General features: G+C 44.7%; 2 protein-coding genes across 4 annotated transcripts in view; one reads left to right on the top strand and one right to left on the bottom strand.

Moving 5' to 3' along the window:
• coro2aa (coronin 2Aa) overlaps positions 1–20,317 on the bottom strand; it is a 33,083-nt gene extending 12,766 nt beyond the window's left edge. Inside the window, exons 1-3 of one of the 3 annotated variants that reach the window (XM_042094625.1) lie at positions 19,908–20,317; positions 18,884–19,016; positions 2,002–2,152 (exon numbers count right to left, since the gene is read on the bottom strand). The gene's annotated coding sequence lies outside the window, so the exon portion shown is untranslated. Of the gene's footprint in view, positions 1–2,001; positions 2,333–18,883; positions 19,017–19,907 lie in introns of those variants that run through there. The other 2 variants (XM_042094616.1, XM_042094607.1) reach the window with 2 other exon arrangements.
• LOC121719922 lies at positions 9,920–12,681 on the top strand. Its single transcript, XM_042106060.1, has 3 exons — positions 9,920–10,568; positions 10,896–11,990; positions 12,677–12,681. The coding sequence occupies exons 2-3, from the start codon at positions 11,057–11,059 to the stop codon at positions 12,679–12,681; spliced, it is 939 nt and encodes a 312-aa protein (XP_041961994.1). The 5' UTR covers positions 9,920–10,568; positions 10,896–11,056.
• Positions 20,318–21,375: the final 1,058 nt, after the last annotated feature.

Below are 21,375 nucleotides of genomic sequence, written 5' to 3'. Positions count from 1 at the left end.
GTGTGTGTGTGTGTTTCTGACAGAGGATAGCAGGCCTGCAGACTAAGCTGACTGCTGCTGAGTGTTTCGAGAGGGCAGCAGCTGCTGAAACACAACACTAGTGAGAGCCTGCTGCCCTGAGCTACGCAAACATCCACAGCCTCAGTAGCCTGATCTGGCCCACACATCTCACCGAGACCCCTACAGCTGCAGAGCACACACCTCACCAGCACACTCACACATCCAGAGCTCTCCTCCACATGGAGGATGGGCAATCACAACGAATTCATGTTAGCATACTTCATACGGAGGTTATGGGTAGCAGTGATTGCACAGTCATAAAGAGCGGTCATGTACAATAAAAAATGAAAAGCAGAGATAATCCTCTGTTGTTAAGCTTGGCTAATAATGCCATAAAGAAATGTACATTAATGAAATGAAGGTGAAAGCTGGGAAGGTTTTCAGGGCTATTTAATATCTCCTGGTGAGTAGCATAGAGCTAGCAGGTGGGAAACCATATGTCAACACTCCCCACACATGGCTATCGGTCAACAAACCACACAGCCTCTCCCGTGTATAACCACTCTGCCATTTCTGAGCCCGAGAGTGCACAGAGCAGGCGTGATTTGTGGACGGGCCGTGCAGGTGAGCTGATACCCATGATAAAATCTCTGTGTAGGTTTTATGACATATTTACAGCTCTGTTGACAGCAGTGAGGTTAATTATTGATGGCCACATGTATTAGGGGAGCGGGAGCAAGGCCTGGGTGTGGTGAGCCTGAGGAACAATGGGTCCAGTCTGAGAGGGACTGTTGTTATGGACACACACACACACACACACACACACACACACACACACACACACACACACTGTACAGGTAGATAGAGTTCCTGGTAAGACTGCATCACCACTTTAACGCTTTGACGCTGCCATACTTATATACTAAGCAGTAAATATCCAAAAAGGAGAGATTACAAAGGCACACATGCACTCACACACACACACACACACACACACACACACACACACACACACGTGCTGACACACTGCATAAATATGCATTTCAGAGACACATGCAACATGCACTTACACATGAAATTCCACACATAAAGTTACTTTTTGACTGGCCTAGTGGCCCTTGGATCCTGTAAAATTCATGACAAACAGTAGAAGAACTCACTGGAGAGACATGCTGTTTGGCAACATAGGCTACATTATAAAAAAAGGGAAGCTGAAATAACTATTAGGTTCCATTCCTATAATAGTTAATGTTTTAGCTCTGAATGTTCCATTTTATTGTTAGAGCTAACTGTGAGGCATGATATTTTCTTTTCAGAAGAGGCTAAGATTTAGAGAATGATCCCATCTAAAATACTTGTAAGTATTCACATCAACATGACCATGTCATTTTGAGAACAATAGTCTGCGTTTGAGGCATGAACATTTCGTCATATCAAAACAGGGCCAACTTCAAACACTTGAGAGTGAGTGGAAGCAGCTTGTCTCTGTTGTGTGAAGGGGAGTCTTGTTTGAGCCTGTCCTGCTCCACGGGCCATAAAAACCCCTCCGACTGTAATAAGCCTTGTCTCCCCCATCCCCTCTCCACCTCCAACACCTGACTACAGACCCCCGGGCCTGGGCTGAGATCTTGCTCTCTCTCTCTTTCTCATACACACACACACACACTCACAAACTGGTCATCACTCTATACCTCCCACAATCCAAACAGGAGAGGCAAAAAGAGAGGGAAGACAGGAGTGTGAAGGATGGTATGAAGTGATAGCAAGACGGAGGCTTAAGGTTTGAAAGGAATGCACAGAAAAGTATGTCTCACAGAGTCTGTACAGAGGACCGAGAAAACACAGCCAAGCACAGCAAAACCCAGCAGTTTGAGTAGAAGATGCACTCCAAGATAGAGAGAGAGAGAGAGAGAGAGAGAGAGAGAGGGAAAGGCTAAGCGAAAGACAGAGACATAAAAAGAGAGAGAGGAAGGCAGTCTAAATGTTGTGTACGTTACTCACCCTGTCTGCTGTGTAGAGGCAGGCACCTCGCGGGTGGGAGAGCGCTGGGGTCCTTGGCTGAGCGGCAGAGCAGGTGCTCCTGACTCCTTCCTACAGGCGTGCTTTAGGGCTGCCCAGCTCCACAAACACACATCGAGGAGAACCCAGCTGACTGAGACAGAAACAGGGACGGGGGGGGGGGGGGAGGGGGGGAGAGGTAAGTCCACTATTCCAAACTGATTCAAATTTCACTCGTATCCAGCGAAGTAGTCCAGGATCTGTGTGTGTTAGTATGTGTGGATATGTGTGTGTGTATGTGTGTGAGAATGTGTAAGAGCGTGCTGTGTACGTGTGAGAGAGATTGAGGATGTGTGAGCAGGCAAGAGAGAAGGAGAGGGGGAGATGGCATGAGTGTGTGTGAACACTCCCTGAAAGGGAGGAGCCTTGTAGAGTAAGGGAGAGACAGCAAGGCAGGTAACAACAAACTCCCTCCTCCGCTCTGCTCTCTTCTCCTCCCCTCCCTCCCCAACTCCCTCCATCCTTCACATCACTCCTCTAATTGGGAAGCCGTCCGTCATCCTGAGCTGTCTATCCCCTCTAAAGTCAAGAGATTAAAACAAAAGACTAAAATTTAGCAAAACAAAAGAACTGCCTGGCTCATTTATAAACTGCCGCGTCAGTCTGTTGCTGTAAAGCAAACAAGGGGCTGCCCGAAAAGGCCTTTGAACTGCAAGCACGCAAACTTCTGTGTGGAAGCACAATTACAATCAAATCTGCAGTAAGCACTAAGCAGTGGGTCTGTCCACAGGCTCCTATGGCTCCCGGCTGCTGAGCCACCATTAAGTCGGATCTGTGACGGCAGCCTCTGTTTAAATGCTGTGTTTGCTCAGTCAGAAGAGACCAAAAAGTGCTCTCTTTCCTTTTCACACACACACACACACACACACACACACACACACACACACACACACACACACACACACACACACACACACACACACACACTCCCAACACATGTATAAGCGCACACACTACACAATGCATGCAATGAGAGCTGGCAGGAGGCCAAAGGCACTGAGAGACCCATCCATCTACATAAACACACAAGGGCTGACTGGTGCAGAGGCAGTTGACCACATGTCAGCAGTCAAAGCCATTACGCAACAGCAGTAGGAGTCAGTCAGGAGCGTGTGGCTGCCGGCACGTCAATGCAAGTGAGCAGGGAGAAAGAAACGAAATGTAAATGAACACAAATAACTTAGCATACATGTAAACATGAATGCACCAGAGTAATGGTGACTGCTGGGCTGGGAGCGGGGAGTGTGGCTAAGGACATGTTGCGTGCTTGCCCTCATGTTCAAAGCTGAGGGCAGAGTCCGGGTGGGGGTGGGGGGTGAGTTGGGTCCAGGCTTGATCTGGCCTGACCCCTGCGGCAAGGCGGCTGCTCCAGCATGCGAGAAAGCACATCTGCCTCGGGTCTCACAGCCTGACCTTTGAACTCCCGTACCGATCGTCCTGACACGTAGTTTAATTATATGCTGTCTGCTTGTGTCCCACATGGTTGCCCCTCTACACCGCCACACACCTGAGCAAAGATGCAGTTTCATTACTATTATCTAGAAGGTAAAAGCAGGCAAATTGAGCTTGCATAGTCCTGCCTCTGTCTGAGAGTCCTCAGTGGCCAGTGCTCAGACAGATGTATATTAGGACCATTCAGTAATGCTCTTCAGTATCCCCCGACTTGAAACCTCCTGCAGACTAATAGCCACAACAAAACTACCACTGCATTCATATGCATGGAGACCTAAGCTGGATAGAAACCCATTAAGGCTGATGAATATGGAAGCCCATTGAGTGAGCATTGAGAAGCTCACAGCTGGACACAGCTAACAGCAAAACACTTCACCCACTCCTGACCACACCACTGCGCCACAGTTGGAGGTTTAGGAGCTCTTTCGGTGGACATTTTACCACAATGCAAACCTAATGTATATAGGCTAAAAAGGGAAAGGCACACCCAGTATTTTTGGGATCTGTCAGATAGCAGTTTCAGTCTTTGCTCTGTGCAAAGTGGAAGCTAATTGTTGCAGCATACACTTCATTAACGGAATGCTTTAGTTACGTGCTTGGTGTAGCCTGACCCTTTCCAAAAAAGATATACTTAAATGTTATTTTTTTACTTTATTTTACTTACATTTTATTAAGTAAACTTAAGTGCAGTTGATGTATAGTTTAAGTTATTTGTTTATTAGTATAAATGTGCTTGTGGTATACTTGTAAATGCACTTATTAAATATTTTTTTTACATTTAATTTAAGTAAATTTAACACTTATTTGGACTAAATAGGCCCACTTTCAGTTTATAATAATAAACTCATTAGTACTGAGAACTATACTGTAAGTAGTGGAGATACTAGTTATATACTTCTAGCACAAGCCAAGTGTAAATCAATTTAGTGTATCTCTGATCAGTGCACAAAAAAGTAAGCTATACCTATGCTTAGTTGAAAATAAGTAGACCAACAGTACACTTCCATAAACTTATTTTTGCTAAGGGGAGTCTGTGTTGTTTGTGTACACCAGCCCGGATCAAGGTGATATCTTGTCAGAGACAGGAAAGAAAAGAGAAGTGGAGGGAGAGAGAGAGAGAGCGAGAGAGAGAAAGAGAGAGAGAGAGAGAGAGAAGGAAAACAATTAGGCTTAATGATGGGTGCTTTCAGGAGATCTTCCTCCTCTGAAAGCCTTCTGAGCAGGCCAATGGGTGCAGTGGGAACCTGGGAAGAGCTCTTTGAGAGCACCACACAGGAGCCTCCATTAAGCCTGGCTCTGTCATTTCAGCAGAGCGGGTGATGAGACACAGGACACCTGGTTTAGGCTTCAGGTTGGAATAGAGGCCTCCTCGCTGGAGAGGATGATGAGGGGCAAACGAGCTGTTGTGTTTGGAGGTGTCGCCCCAGTCACCAGCGAGCAAGCTAGTCTTGTGGGTGTTGGCAGAGTGCGAGAGGCCTGGTGTTGGGAGATTAGATGGAGCGGCATGGCTCCCCCGGGCATTAGCATTGCACTGTCTCCTGTGATTAGAGGGTGGAGGAGGGGCAAGTCCTGCCCTAATGGTTTACATTCACACTAAGAGGAGGAATGTGTCAGACCCATCCACTGTATAGGCTACAACAAACCTCACTATAGAGGCCACATTACAGACAGGCTGAAGTACAGGATCACCACTAGGCTTGGGAATTGGTTCCAGGTACTGGTTTGGAACCGGTTTTTAAACGTTCCGATCCATCAGAATCGTACACATCCACGTTAACAATTCCACTAACGATTCCAATACAAAGCTTTGTTTTAGAAATGTTTACTTTTTTAGAAATTTTAAAGCATTCAACTTCTGTATTGATATTGCACACTTGGTATTCATTCTCTAAAACCACTTTAAATTAGACATTCAAAGCCAACGGCTCTCAAAGCCATCTTATAAGTGTTCAGCAAATGGTACAGGTATCGATAAGGAATCGCATTGATAAGAAGACTCGACAATGGCATTGATATCGATAATTTCTTAGCGATGCCCATCCCTAACTACCAACTTTTAAGAAATAAATACAGAATCCTGTAATAGACCTGGGGGAGGGCAGACATCATCTTGCCTCGTTGTTGTACTCTACCTCTTGTTGTGCTTGCATTTACCAGTAGGGTCTGGATAAAAGTGTATGTCAAACAAATATATTTAATGCTTACTTGTCTCGCTTGGCTGTGTTAAAAGTTAGGCAGGAGGATAAATGAGGTTTAAATATCATCTGGACATTTCCACTGATGTTATCTAACGCTGACACCTCATCATTCTACCAACACACTAGTGTTTATCTGCAACAAAACTATTCAAAAGATATCTGTTTAAAGCTCATTCCTTGTCCACAGACGACTCCCTTGATGTTTGTCCAAAGGGTGACAGCTCATTAGAAGAAACACAAGCACACGGCCAGGCAAACCAGCATAGTGATTGGGTGGACCTGAGAGGAAAAACACATTTGTGATAAGGGCAGACTGTGTGTTGAGACTTGAGGTAGAGTAGCGGTACAGTTGACATCCGAACAAGTTCCAAGGAAACCAAATATACAAAAAAACAAGGGGAGCTGATGGAGGAAAAACACATGCTGGAGATGGTCAGGCCATTACGCAATCTCATGGGTCAAGCTTACTTGTTGTTCAGGGCATAAACATAGACATAAACTCTTTAAGATTCTTTTTATAAATAAAACATTCATGTTTTTTTATTATTAAAAGCCAAAGCTAACAAACACTTGACACTAGTTAGTTAGCTGAGAAAAAGCTGAGAAACACCTATTTGTACCCCAAGAATATTTGAGAGTTTTTCACAAAGCAGAGCTAAACAACTAAAGGGACACTCAATATGCTGAGGAAAAAAACAGGGAAGTGCAAGTCTCTCTCCAGAAGGGGGCAAAGGATGTGAATCACTGGATACCTCACCCCTCTCCACACTCTCAGAGGAACCACCCTGTGACACATCACCCTTGATCTCCATGACCCAACCACAGCGACAGGCAGAGAGAGAACTGCCCAGATGGAGCCAAGCCACTTGTTATCAATGGATCTGAATATTCAAATGAACAAATGAATGAACAGCCCAGCTAGTAATTAAGCTTTCCCCTTCCCCGAAACATAACTTCAAGGGCATTTTAAAGGTCAAAGACTACACACTCTTAACCAAAATTAAGGCTTTAAACTACACAAACCCCAAATACTTTGAAGTTCAGCTTGCCACAATGCCCTTTTTTGAACAAATAATACACCGAGTGAGAGCTTGGCTTGAGTCACCACTGTACATGTCTGCACAGCTGTGGATTGCTCAGTAAAAGACTTATGAGTTTTTCATCATTACTTGCCTGGAGTGGTTCCTCATTGATCAAAGATTATGTAATGCCAATGCTGTAATACTATGTGTCATTAGAACATGAAGCAACAAAACTAGAGCACTATGGCCTGCCTCAGAAACAGCTGCGTGTCTAGCCAGGCCTAGCAAGTCCTGACATTGAAAACATCTCTGTGCCCCTCATAAGGACGGACCCCCTTCAGATCCTCAGCAGGCCCTTACAGCTCTGTGTGAATCACTGCCCCCAGTTGAGCTCCACTCATGCACTCCACCAGCAAATATCAGACGGCCATGTGAAAGCTGAAACTAAATCAATCCCTTTATTGACTTACAGTAAGAGGTCGGGCCTGTGAACGTGTAGGGGAACTGTATGCCGCTTATCTGATAATGATGGCCATATCATTAACTTGGCATGGCAAAGTCCGACCCAAGGAGAGCGCTGGCCTCATATGGCATCTCAAGAGGATTTACAAAGCATTCCAGAAAATACAGTCCACCGTGTTGACTACATGAAGACTACAACACAGGAGGACGGTGATATTTAGCCAACATAGACTATGGGGTTGTCGTCACAGGCTGGCAGGCTAGACCCTGTAAGCAGAGGATAGCAGTTGTGTGGTGGGAGATTTCAGGCTTGTTGAGATCACTCTGCTTCTGAGTTACTTTATCCCATCTTAATGACGACCGGATTTAGCCACTGAGACTGGAGTCTTTACAGAAATCCACCATTACACAGTGCCTCTCAGACAATTATCTGATGAAAAGACATCCAATCTACTGTGTATATGTGTGCACATAGGCTACACACACACACACACACCACAGACTAATCCAAACTGCAGCGACAGTCAGACAGAGAACCACACCCCTACTCATTCACTCTCTCACCCAATAAACAGAGGAAGAAGAAGCAGTGCTTCAGCAGGAGCCCTTTCCTCTATTGGGTTTTCATACTAGTAAATATTTCACAATCAATCAGAGCCTGCTCACTTAAGACCATTAGTCGTGGGGGGTCATGCCCAGATCACTTGGCAAGCCTCTTAAAGCTGCACTCCATTCACAATCTGTCCACCACACAGCAAAACAAACTCCAGAGGAGTTGAGAGTGACTTCTACAGCTCTACCATGCTAGAGTAATGATTCCGTCAGGTGTGATCCACTCATAACCACCACCACCACTTAAAGGAGAATTCCGGTGTGATATTGACCTAAAGTGTATTGAAACATGATACCGAGTGTGAACGTATGTCTCATAGCCCATCTCGGCTTGTCCCCTGCACTCGAGACATTGAGAACTTTGAAAAAGCACTGGTAGTTTACTTACAAAATGATTTATACAGACAGTATCTTCACGAAGTTTAGCCTTTGCAGCCATCTTGAATTTAGTCACGATAAGTCGAGCAACGAGTTAGAATGAACAGGTATGATAAGGGATCAGATTCCAAAAATAATTTAGGGGAAATGCATGGATTCCAGTTGCTGCTACTGGAAGAAACTGGAATCCATGCATTTCCACTGAATTAATTTTGGAATCTGATCCCTTATCATACCTGTTCATTCTTACTCGTTGCTCGACTTATCGTGACTAAATTCAAGATGGCTGCAAACGCTAAACTTCGTGAAGATACTGTCTGTATAAATCGTCTTGTAAGTAAACTACCAGTGCTTTTTCAAAGTTCTCAATGTCTCGTTTTAAATGTCAGGGCCCTCAGAAGTCTACCAATGAAGTGTGGAGATACATTGAGCCTCGTAAATGGGTGTAAAACAGTGATTTATTTGCATGGCTAGCCCGATGCCGAAGCACCACTATTGAAAAAGCTGTTGGTAGCATCGGCTAACTAGCGCCAGATTTTGGAGTGCAGGGGACAAGCCGAGATGGGCTATGAGACATACGTTCACACTCGGTATCATGTTTCAATACACTTTAGGTCAATATCACACCGGAATTCTCCTTTAAACACAACTAGGGTCCCATAGTGAGGAAGGGTACCTTCCCTTGCCATTGGAAGGTAGACGGTGCTGAGGGGCCATAATCAGATCTGCTGCTTTAGCTAACAACATTAGCAAGCAGCAGGGCACTCTCTGCTTTGTGTCCTCTCTGTGTGCTTGAGTCCTGATGATAATGGGGGAGAGCAGCGTGCTGCAGGGTGTGGTCCCTCCCTCCCACCGTCCCGATGAGAATCACAGCACCCTGTGGCGTACCGCCCTGGACCGACTTGGACTTAATAAGACTAACATGCACAGATGCTGGGCTCAGCAAAAACACAACACAGAGGCACACGTATCCACTGCAGCATCAACATGCCCCATTACTAGTCTACACATGATCTTAAAACTGTACTTTCTGGGAGAAAATGCAACACATGCTGCTGCTCTTTGTGATCAACTGAAACTCATATGTGTGCACACACGCACACGCCCATATCCTCATCCCATTAATAATAGATGGAGTTTGTCCTTTCTGACACAAGTCTTAGTTTTGAGCATGACCTTCATGTTGCTAAGCAGGAAAAGGGACTTGAGGAGACCTATCCATAGCCCAAACAGAGCTGATTGTTTGTTTACATCTCAAGAGCTACAACAGCAACAGCTGTTCTGGAGCTGGAAACAGTTACTTTGTAATTTCTGAAGTCTGGCCACACTTAATAGACTTAATAGACTTGTTTATAAACATAATGACAACGGCTCGGCCAGAACCCTCCACAACACTGATGGCTGATGAGGACAGAGGGAGGGACAGGTACCAATCAGGGCAAATCCCCCCCACGCACACACACATAATATCCCGAGTGTGTGGATCTCTGCTGCCGCAGCTGAGATAATCCCAAAGCAGTGGACAGCTGTCGTGTGGCGCTACACACACATGCCAGAACAACTGAACCCCTCATCTGTTAACGGGTAAAAATATTGAACAGCATGTTCGCCAAATGCATAACCATTTGTGAATTAACAGTTACGGATAATCCTGCGAAGAGCCCATATGATGACGTATTCATTCATCTTCCTGAAATAAAGTGATGGGCGATGTTATGATACTGTTGGTCTGTTTGTTTGCCTGTCTCTCTTTCTATGTGTTGCAGGGTGGAGTCAGTGCACAGGTGTTGCTAGTCAGCTGATCAGGGATCCAGCTATAAAGAGGCTACCTGGCTGGGTTCGGGGTTCCCCTTCTCTCCAGGAGAATCTGCGTTGCTTTTATTTTGAGAATGCATTTTACATTGTACCCTGACTTACATTACATCTTTATTTTTCCACCATCTTATGGACACTGACTGTAGTTTACGTTTGCCCTACATTATTACTTTAATAAACATTTGTTAACGGTTATCTACGTGTGGTCTCATATGTTAAGATCACCACAAACGAGCCTGGTGGTCTTAACATATTGGGGGCTCGTATCCGGTTTAGCTTTGGGACCTTTTTTCTTTTTGCGGAGTAGGTAAATGCGCAGGTATTGGGCAGGTGAACGTCCCAAAGTGGTGTCAAAAGACGCAACTAGGTTGAATTGTGTATTTGCATATTGGATTGGCTACTCCGTTTGGGCTTGAGTGCACCCTAGAAGATCAAATTCGTCGGGAGACTCGCGTGGATATTACTTGTTTGATAAGAGTGTTTTTGTAATTAGTTTTGTTGCGATTAAATACATGGAGAGAGGGAAACTAGTTTGGATTCGCCAGGCTATCTTGTAAACAACTGAAAATTGGTAAGTGCTATCTCCGCATTGTTTGCGGAGACGTTGGGTTTTTGTTTGTGTTGATGGAGCAGGTAGCCTACCCTGCGATAGATTTTAGACCGTTCTGCGATTTCTGACCATGTTGGGGGGGTTGGCGTGCTAAACCCTGGGCTGAGGACACAGCCGTGGTCTGTCGTCTTGAGGGGCCTAGAGCCCGGATAGTCGCTTCCAGCGGTATTGTGATTAAAAATCTCAGTCCTCGGGGGGGAGCGAGAAGACGCAGGTATAGTTTATTTAGGGGTTGGATGAGTTAGGTGCGGGGAGCTCCTGATCGCTGGTTTGTTTTTGTTTCTGCAGACAATGCTGGTTATGCACAACGCCAAGTGAACGGTAGGCTATGGTTGTTGAAGTTATTAGTCACTAAATGTGGGAATTCTGTGGAGTGTGTAAGACATAATAGCACCTTGGTAAACTTTGTCAGATTTATTGTAGGTTTCGTTGTTTAGTTGCGGGATTAAATGGACGCGGTTGAGAGTTTTTTGGCCGCTCCTACAGCGGAACTTTTAAATTCCCTCTCAAAAGATAATGTTTTTAAGGTGGCAGAGCATTTTCAAATCGAGATAACCTTAAGTAAAACCAGTAAAGTGCATGCACTTAGGACATTTCTGAAAGATAGGCTGGTCGAGCGACAGGTGTTGACTCTCTCTTCGGATACGGAGGAGCCAGCTGCACATTCGAGCCCTCATTTGGTAGCTCCGGTGAAGTTGTCTTTTGACACTTCACGTTCCAATGAAGGCCTTACATTTGAACAGCGTAAGGAGCTGCGGCTATTAGAGTTGGAACAACAGTCTAAAGACCGTGATTTAGATCGTCAATTGGAACTGGATAAATTTAAGGTACAGCGCGAATTGGAATTACAAAAAGAGGAATATGGGTTGAAGGACAGGGAACAGGCACGTCAGTTAGAACTGGAGAAAATTCGGTTTATGCATCAGTTAGAAGAGAAGAAACTAGCTCATGAAGTCGAGCGTTTGCGGCTGGTGGCTGAAGGTAAGATTACTGATGGTACCCTGTCTGGTAATGACGGACGTTCGGCAGGCTTGAATTTAGCTCATATGATTAAATTGTTGCCTAGATTTAATGAGAAGGATCCAGACGTTTTTTTTTCTTTGTTTGAGAGCATAGCAGAAGATAGAGGTTGGGATGACACTGATAAAATCTTGCTCTTGCAAAGTGTACTAGTGGGTAAAGCTCAGGAGGCTTATATTTCTCTATCGGGGTCTCAGAGGAAAGTTTATAAGTCTGTTAAGGAAGCCGTCTTAAAAGTGTATGAGTTGGTGGCCGAGGCCTACCGCCAGCGTTTTAGGAGTTGGCGGAAAGGGGAGAAGCAGGCTCACGTGGAGGTAGCCAGAGAATTAGGCACTCATTTTTATCGTTGGCTGGCAGCAGAGGGTGTGAGTGATTTTCATGCTTTATGCAACTTGATGGTGTTGGAACAATTTAAAAGCATTGTTCCAGATCGGATCGCTATTTACATTAATGAACATAAGATAAAGACTCCGGCTGAGGCCGCTGTTTTAGCGGATGAGTTTGTGTTAACCCACAAGACATTCAGCAGAGACTCTAGTTACCGCGGTGAGTTTGGCTATAGGGAACCACGTCAGGGAAAGTTCTTTGCTGGTGCTGGGTCTGGCTCTGCCATGTCCAAGTCTGAGTTCAATTCAAAGTCTAAAACTGAATTTGATTCCAGTTGTCATTATTGTCTAGAGCGTGGGCATTGGAAAAATGAGTGTCCGGTGTTGCGTTCCCGGAAAAGGTCAGACGAGAAGTATGACTCTGGGAGGCCAGTAGTTTTGGCCAGTGTGTGTCAGTCAGGTGAGGCAGAGGGGTCTGTCCCACTTCAATCAGAGGAGGCTAGGCCAGTTGTGTTGGCGTCTCAAATGAGTAACCTTAGGGGACACATCGAGTCCTGGGTACCTGAAAAAGTCCTGGATGTTGAGCGTGACTATGCTCCATTCATTACTGAAGGTTTTGTTTCTATGGTTGACAGCTACAAAAAGGTGGGCATTCGGATACTTCGCGATACAGGCGCTTCAGAATCATTTATTTTAGAGTCTGTTTTGCCTTTTTCTCCGCAGTCTAGCACCGGTTGCAGTGTCTTGATTAAAGGCATTGGACTTCAGGTTTTTTCTGCTCCTTTGCATAGGGTGGTTTTGCAGTCAGAGTTGGTGCAGGGTCCAGTGACCATAGCTGTTCGACCATCGCTGCCTGTGGAAGGCGTAGATGTAATCTTGGGGAATAATTTGGCGGGTGGACGTGTTTGGCGTGATGTGACGCCACCTCCTGTTGTCAGAAATGTTCCATCTGTATCTGGTTCTGATAGTTGTGCCATTGAGTTTCCTGACGTTTTCCCATCTTGTGCAGTGACTCGTGCTATGAGCCGTTCTTCGGAGGTGGTTTCTAGTAGGATGGGCAGTAAGTCAGAAAAGTTGATTTGTTTGCCACCTTTGCCCGCTCCTTTGTCGCGCAGTGAACTGGTGGTGGCACAGCGAGAGGATTCAGGCCTAGTTGACTTGTTTACATCTGTTCAGTCTAGGGAACAGGTTAGTCACGGTCTATCGGGGTATTTTCTGCAAGATGACCTGTTGGTGCGTAAATGGTTACCCTTCAGTGACCAAGACATAGCTAGCCCTGTTTATCAGATTGTGATGCCTAGCAAATTTCGTGACCTTGTTTTGAAGACTGCCCATGGTGGACTGTCTGGCCATCTGGGAGTCAGGAAGACATATGACCGGGTCATGCGTTATTTCTACTGGCCCCGTTTAAAAAAAGATGTTGCTCATTTTGTGAAAACCTGCCATACATGTCAGCTAACAGGGAAACCAAATCAGGTTATAAAACCTGCCCCCTTGTATCCAATACCACCAGTTGAGAGACCTTTTGAGCATTTAATTGTGGACTGCGTTGGTCCATTGAGTCCTTCAAAGTCTGGTTCTGTCTATCTTTTGACAGTAATGTGTCAGTGTACCCGGTATCCGGCGGCATATCCATTGAGGTCTATTACAACTAAGTCGGTGGTTAAGGCGTTGTCCCAATTTATTTCCATCTTTGGCATACCAAAAACTATACAGACAGACAGGGGTTCTAATTTTACCTCACGCCTTTTTGGAGAGGTTTTAAAGCAGTTAGGTGTTGCACATCAACGGAGCAGTGCTTATCACGCTCAAAGTCAGGGGGCCTTAGAGCGCTGGCACCAGACCTTGAAAGCACTGTTGCGGGCCTATTGTACAGAGTTAAACAGGGATTGGGAGGAGGGTCTTCCATGGCTCCTTTTAGCAGCTCGTGAGGTCACGCAAGCCAGCACAGGGTTTAGTCCCAATGACCTGGTATTTGGCCACCAGGTGCGTGGACCCTTAGCAGTGCTGCAAAGCAACTTGGAAAATACGGAGCCACCGTCAAATCTTATCGACTACATTAGTGGGTTCCGCCGGAAGTTGTTTTTAGCGGGAAGAATGGCCGGTGAGAACCTTGCTAAAGCCCAGAGGAAAATGAAGACCTGGTTTGATCAGAAAACGGTGCAAAGACACTTTAGTCCAGGGGATAAGGTGCTCGCTTTGTTGCCTATCCCAGGTTCTCCGTTCCTCGCAAAGTTCTCTGGCCCTTACTCTGTGGTGAAGCAGGTGTCTGAGTTGAATTATCTGGTTTCCACCCCAGATCGGAAACGATCTACTCAACTCTGTCACATCAATTTGTTGAAGCCTTATTTTTGTCGGTCTTCTGTGGTGGGGGAGGGAGTAGATACTGGGGTGAGGCCAGTAGGAGTATCGGCAGTCAGTGGGAAAGTTCATTCAATCACTTCTGGTATGGTGGCAGCATATACACAGGAGGATGTGAATGCGCCTGATGACGGTGTGTTTCAACCCCGGCTTAGGAACTCTGAGAAGTTGGCAGAGTTGGAGTCTTCTCTTGGCCACTTGTCAGAGGAGAGATTTGCACAGGTGAAGCAGTTGATTACTGATTTCCCTTTGTTATTCTCAGATACGCCCACACGCACACACTGGATTGAGCACGATATTGAGGTAGGTGATGCTTGCCCTATACGACAGCGTTATTATCGGGTCTCTCTGGACAAAGCTAGTTTTATGGAGTCTGAGGTTAAGTATTTACTGGATAATGGGTTAGCGAGGCCATCTAGTTCAAGCTGGGCCTCACCATGTCTCTTGGTTTCCAAACCAGATAATACTTATAGATTTTGTACAGACTATAGGAAATTAAACAGCATTACCAAGCCTGACTCTTTTCCACTGCTCCGGATGGAAGACTGCATCGACCGTGTTGGGGCGGCGAGGTTTGTGAGTAAATTCGATCTACTGAAGGGGTATTATCAGGTTCCTATGTCTGCACGTGCTCAGGAAGTCTCTTCATTTATTACTCCATTTGGGCTATACTCATATAATGTTATGAGTTTTGGTCTTCGAAATGCGCCCGCAACCTTCCAGCGGTTGATGAATAAAGTTGTTGCCGGTTTGGAAGGGTGTGCGGTTTATTTGGACGATGTGGTTTGTTATAGCGATATGTGGGAAGACCACGTAGTACACATCCGTGCCTTATTTCAAAGGTTGGCTGACGCCCATTTAACCATAAACTTGGCCAAGTGTGAGGTTGCAAGGGCCACTGTTAGTTATCTGGGGAAGGTGGTGGGACAGGGACAAGTACAACTAGTCCGGGCTAAAGTGCAAGCCATTGACTATTTTCCACCCCCTACTTCCAAGAAGGAGCTGATGAGGTTTCTTGGAATGGTGGGGTACTATAGAAACTTCTGTCCGAACTTTTCTACAGTTGTGGCTCCACTAACTAACTTGTTGAAGGGTAAGACTACGTTCGAGTGGTCTTCGGTCTGCCAGAAGGCATTTGATAATGTCAAACTTTTGTTGAGCACGGCACCGGTCCTGGCGGCTCCGCGACTGAATACTCCTTTTCAGATTCAAGTGGATGCCAGCCAGGTCGGTGCTGGGGCAGTTCTATTACAGACAGATGACCAAGGGGTGGAGCGACCTGTGTCCTATTTCTCTCGCAAATTTAACAAACACCAGGTCAATTATTCAACCATAGAAAAAGAGGCTTTAGCTTTGATTTGGGCTCTTCAATTTTTTGATGTTTATGTGGGAGGGGGTGTTGTTCCAGTTGTGGTCTATTCTGATCATAATCCCCTGACTTTTTTACATTCCTTGCAGAGTCCTAGTCAACGCTTGATGCGGTGGGTATTGTTCCTACAGCCCTACAACCTGGAGATTAGGCATATTCGGGGGGTTGACAATGTGTTGGCGGACACATTGTCTCGTGCCCCGTGTGAGTGATACAGCTGTAACTTGTCTGTCCTCTGTTATGTTCTTTCCTACACATGGTAGTGCATTTCCTAGTGGCAGAGTACTGGTGAGGGGTTATGTGGTTATACAGAGGATCTCTTTGAGGGTCCTCTGTCTTTATGGGGGGAGGTGTTATGATACTGTTGGTCTGTTTGTTTGCCTGTCTCTCTTTCTATGTGTTGCAGGGTGGAGTCAGTGCACAGGTGTTGCTAGTCAGCTGATCAGGGATCCAGCTATAAAGAGGCTACCTGGCTGGGTTCGGGGTTCCCCTTCTCTCCAGGAGAATCTGCGTTGCTTTTATTTTGAGAATGCATTTTACATTGTACCCTGACTTACATTACATCTTTATTTTTCCACCATCTTATGGACACTGACTGTAGTTTACGTTTGCCCTACATTATTACTTTAATAAACATTTGTTAACGGTTATCTACGTGTGGTCTCATATGTTAAGATCACCACAAACGAGCCTGGTGGTCTTAACAGCGAGGAGACACTGAGGGCAGGAGGGATTTTACACAGCGCTGATGCTGATGTCTGCCAGCCTATCAGCATGGTGTGTGCATGTGCAGATGCTGCCTGCTTGGTTACATAAGAGATTTTAGGATTTGAGAATCATAATGGGAACAATACATCATCCTCAACCGAGGACTGAAACACCAACCATCCCAAGAGGGGCTTAAGAATGCTCAAATTATTGCATAATTTAGATGGAGGAAATATCTGAAATCCAGTTCAACTTAATAGTGCTTTTATTAGCATATAAGGTTGCATTTTGCATTTACGTCCACTGACAAACACATGCACACACACACATGGTGTCAGGCATTACATTCAAAGATTGAATTGCTTTGATCTGATCCCTCCATATCGGTCTATCTGGAATGCAGAAAAACTGTGCTATGATTCTCAAAGATGTGACAATCACATAATCCTTTGCCTAATGTTAATGTACGCATATAACAGAGCCCCAAAAGAGCCGCATGCATTGTTCCCACAGCTGTGATCCACACCAATGGAGGAAGTGTCACCTTAGAACATGTGGGTGAACGTTCAAGAGTTGATCTACTGAAGACACCTAGGACCAGAGGGAAAGTTCAGGATTTATGGCGTTTCAGTTCCTTCAAAGGTGTGTGTGTGTGTGTGTGTGTGATGAATGCCTGAGGTTAAGGGATGAAATCACCTGAGCCCACGCTGAGAGGGAAGGTCGTCAGCACTGAGGAATTCCTTCAAGAGCCAAGGGGGTGGGACAGGGCAGTGGAAAATAGTCTGTGTGTGTGAGTGCAATTGTGTGTGCCTGTGTGAGAGTATATGTGTGAGTATATGAGTACATGTTTCAGGGTTGTAGCACAACTGAACCCATCACATCACACTGCAATTTGAGTCCATGACTCAAAAGAGCCAGCGGCAAACAACCTGCCTGACACAATGAAGCCAACCAAGACAGCGCACATGAGGTCATCTCAGTGCCTCTAGGCGCAATTCATGTCCATGTGGCTGACAAAACAGATAGGTCCAACAGACAGACATTATCAACTTTTACTGTGATGACTATAGGTAGGGAATGACATGTTTGGTTGATCAGGACTGAGCTTAGTAAAACAGAGAACAGAGCGTTCCTTTGAGTCTGAAACCAGCATAAAATATGGTCTTAAGAGAGAGGAGACGATGGTAATGCATGTGTGAGTGGTATGTGTGTATGAGAGTCTAAACGTGCTCTACTACCAAACTCTCTGATGACTTTTTACACCCCAGTGCTGATTACGAGTAGCATACTCTAAATGTGCTACTGGGATCACAAATTCTTGAATGTAGGCAGAGCCACTGGATGGGCGTGTGCTTGATTGGTTTAAACAGTCTCTTAATACTTCTGCATGCTGTGGAACAAATCATGGAAGAGAGAGCTGCTCTGCAGTAACTTCTCATAGGAGAGAGGGCAAAGGCACTTTGGAATAGTGACTTCCACCTTAGTGTCACGCTGCCAACACTCTCATTTCCAGTGGTGGACATTACTTGAGTACATTTACTCAATTACTGTACTTAAGTCGCTTTTTCATGTATCTGTACTTTACTTCAGTATTTCAATTTTATTAAACTTTTTACTTTTACTCCAGTACATTTTGAGGCCAAATATCTTACTTTTTACTCCACTACATTTTGTGACAGCTGAAGTACAGCTGAAGTTCCTTTTGGAAAAAAGACAGTCCAAATACATGTGTTACATGTATATTTTCTATTAAGCGAGCTAGGCTTTAAATAATGGTGTTGCCTAACCTATGTTATTATCCACTATTTACTGTACCTTGTTGACCCCTTTTCACAATATTGATGTTAGCATAACTAGCCTCTTGACGCCATCGAGCAAATGATAGACAATGATAGACAATCTGACACTATCAAACACAAAAGGAAACATCTTGATTTGGTCTGAAATTGTAAAGCATTCAACAAAGAAAAATGTGGTTACTTTGAAATATGTAAGATAAGATATCACATTAGCTTGTTTTTAGTTCTTTCTACAACAATTATTAGCTGATTTTGTCCTTGAATGGAGGAGAAAGGCTTAATGAATGCCTATGTCTGTGCCGAATCATTTCAACAATAGTAAATGCAACTGTATTAGTCATAACACATTTCAAGACTTTTACTTTCGATACTTAAGTACATTTGAAGGCAAGTACTTTTGTACTTCCACTCAAGTGGAAATGTAAAAGGAGGACTTTTACTTTTACTGGAGTAACATTTGACCATGTGTATCTCTACTTTCACTCAAGTACAGGATTTGTGTACTTCGTCCACCACTGCTCATTTCTAAAGAGATCGCTCACACGAATGCCAGATTAATACCTTCTCTGTGAGCGATGTCTGCCTGCATGGGGGACCATTAGTCAAAGGTGGAAAAAGAACTGTAGTTCATGGGCATGTTTGCACAGGACACACCTCCCTCCAGGAGAGGTTTCACCCTGAGGACTTTGATACCTGGCAACCTCCCTACGGCTGCTGTTTCCTCTGTCCCGCAGGACTGGCTCCCAGCTTTCCCCCTCCCCACACCACTGATCTGGAGCCAGCTGCATCACCTCCTATCCTCACGTCCACCTCTCCACACTTGCGTCTGTTCAGTAGGGGAGAGATTGGGACAGAATCAACCCAAAAACAACTTTCAACTTTTTGGATCAGCATACCATGCTTACTGGCTATTTTGGCTTGTCCTGAATCCTGGCAGATTGTAAGGTCAGTTCAGTTTAGTCAGTTTACGCAATATGAACAGAAGATAAAGGCCTATGACTGTGCAGTGAAGTATGCCTCTCCCAGTCAACTTTTGACCCAGAAAGGTAGCTATGAGGGGATATCACAGAGAATCACAGACATGTGTTAACAGCTCTGCAACAAACACTGCAAGCCTTTATTCTGTTGTTTTATGGTGCTTATTATCTATCAAGAATCTGTTCTTCACAGGGTGCCGGTTTCATTAGCGCTGTGGACAGTTTCCATCAAAGTATTAAGGTGTTATTCTATTTGGGACATATGATAGGGAAACAATTTTAACATTATAATATTATTCAGGTGCTTGTCGGTATGCAATAAACTGCTTGATTTCCTCTGACTGGACCTGATAAAACGACTTGATAAAAGCTACCTTGCACATCAACTTCAAAAAGTGGAACTGCCTCGCTGCAATTAGGCTCCAATCTACATGGCCACGGACGGAGTCTTTGCAACAAGCGGGGACACCAGCCGCATCTGGGTCTGTCAGGTGTTCCAATCAAACACACCAAGATTCTTTAGATTAAAAACTTACAACACAATAATGAGAGTGAAAGCTACCAACAGTCATCTGTCAAAATCTAAAAATAAAAATCTTCACACTAATCATGAGGCTACTACTAGCTAGCGTTGAAAATGTTCCACGCCTATAATAATTTCGTGTAGGCTACAAAACATAGATAGTGGTTCTGGCTTCATAGCATCAGCAATTAATGTAACGTTTAGGATAGGTAGTTACCTTAATGATTATCGTAAGAGATGTCAGAAGGTGACAAAGGACAAGCTATCCAACGAAGCATAAAAATTCTTCCAAAACAGACGTCGAAAATTTGTTAACGTGCTCCTGATTTTGTCTATCATCCAAACAGTAAACCGTTTTCATTATTCCGTATGTAGGCTACTGCGGTTAGTCATGACATCTACAATATCTGTGCGGCACCTTGAGCAAAATCATCACAGCAGTTAATTTCAGGTTAAAGTTAGCGCCTGGGCTGGGCTACTCTCACGCCGCAATGTTGTCGACGATGATGAGCAGGCTACTGCAGGCTTGCTGGGTGGAGAGTGAAGGAGAAAGATGCTGGGTGACAGGGGAAAGGAGGAGCCCCTCTCCGACAAAGAGTGGCCTCGCTTTTGTAATGCTACCCGCTGTCTGGTCCTTAGGCGAGAGGTCTTATATCTATTGTCTGACCGCGCATGGGTCTAATGTCCAACGGTTTGGGGGGCCAGAGACTTACTATTGACGAATAGAGCACGCGTTCATGTAAAATCCTGAAATATTAAACCGGTTGGCATGCGCAAGTGATGAGTTTGCAGTTGCTGCTGCCAAGATTGCCATTGATAAGATCATCCTTGCGTGAATTATGTTTGGTTTGTAAACTAGGACATGCACCCACAACTATTGCAAATAATCTGGCAATGAGTCAAATAATCCTGTCAGAATTAAACTACCTAATTCCTTTAAATGGGTCAAGACGGCAGTGACCTAGGCCCTATAGACTATAGCAAGGCAGGCACTAAAATACATAGGCTACCACTGAGCCAAATAAATTCAAAATGTCATGAATTTATCGGCATCGAATCTTACCTAAGTACAGCCTTCGTTTTGTTTACATCACGTCTAGCAGATCAATGCACTTTTCGTTTCTTGGGGAGGAACTAGTATTGGTCTCCCTCTGCTGGATTGTTAAGTGACATGCAGCACGAGAACAATACGTAAAATGTATCACCCGCAGGGGCTGGTATGATGTTGCTTATCACTGTTATAAGAGATCTCGTGCATGATCGAACATAGTGCATAGTTTAGCCATTTACACCTCGGGGATCAATAAAGTATCTATCTATCTATCTATTTATCTCGTAAACTGCAGTGATATTTTCCTGTTCATTTTGCTTCTCGTTTCCAACTAGAAACTAAGAATTCCCCCTTTGTCAATTTCAAAATTTCCAACAATGAAAATAATTTCCATATTAACAAAAACATACCATACCATAACATATCAAAATACATGAACAAACCATAACCTTGTATGGGAAATACTCAATGAATGAATTAGGTGTAAGGTGAACAGATGAGTCCTTAAGCACTTCTTGAAAGTGCCAAAACTACCACAAGAACACAGAACACTAGGCAACTCATTCCACCAATGAGGAACCACCGAGGGTAAGTCTTGATTCTGACCTCTTGGTGTATGTAGGTAATCGACACA

The sequence above is a fragment of the Alosa sapidissima genome, chromosome 1 (genome assembly GCF_018492685.1).
Source record: "Alosa sapidissima isolate fAloSap1 chromosome 1, fAloSap1.pri, whole genome shotgun sequence".
NCBI lineage: Eukaryota > Metazoa > Chordata > Actinopteri > Clupeiformes > Clupeidae > Alosa > Alosa sapidissima.
Note: the sequence above shows the minus strand (reverse complement) of the source record. Positions and strands in the feature narration are given on the sequence as shown.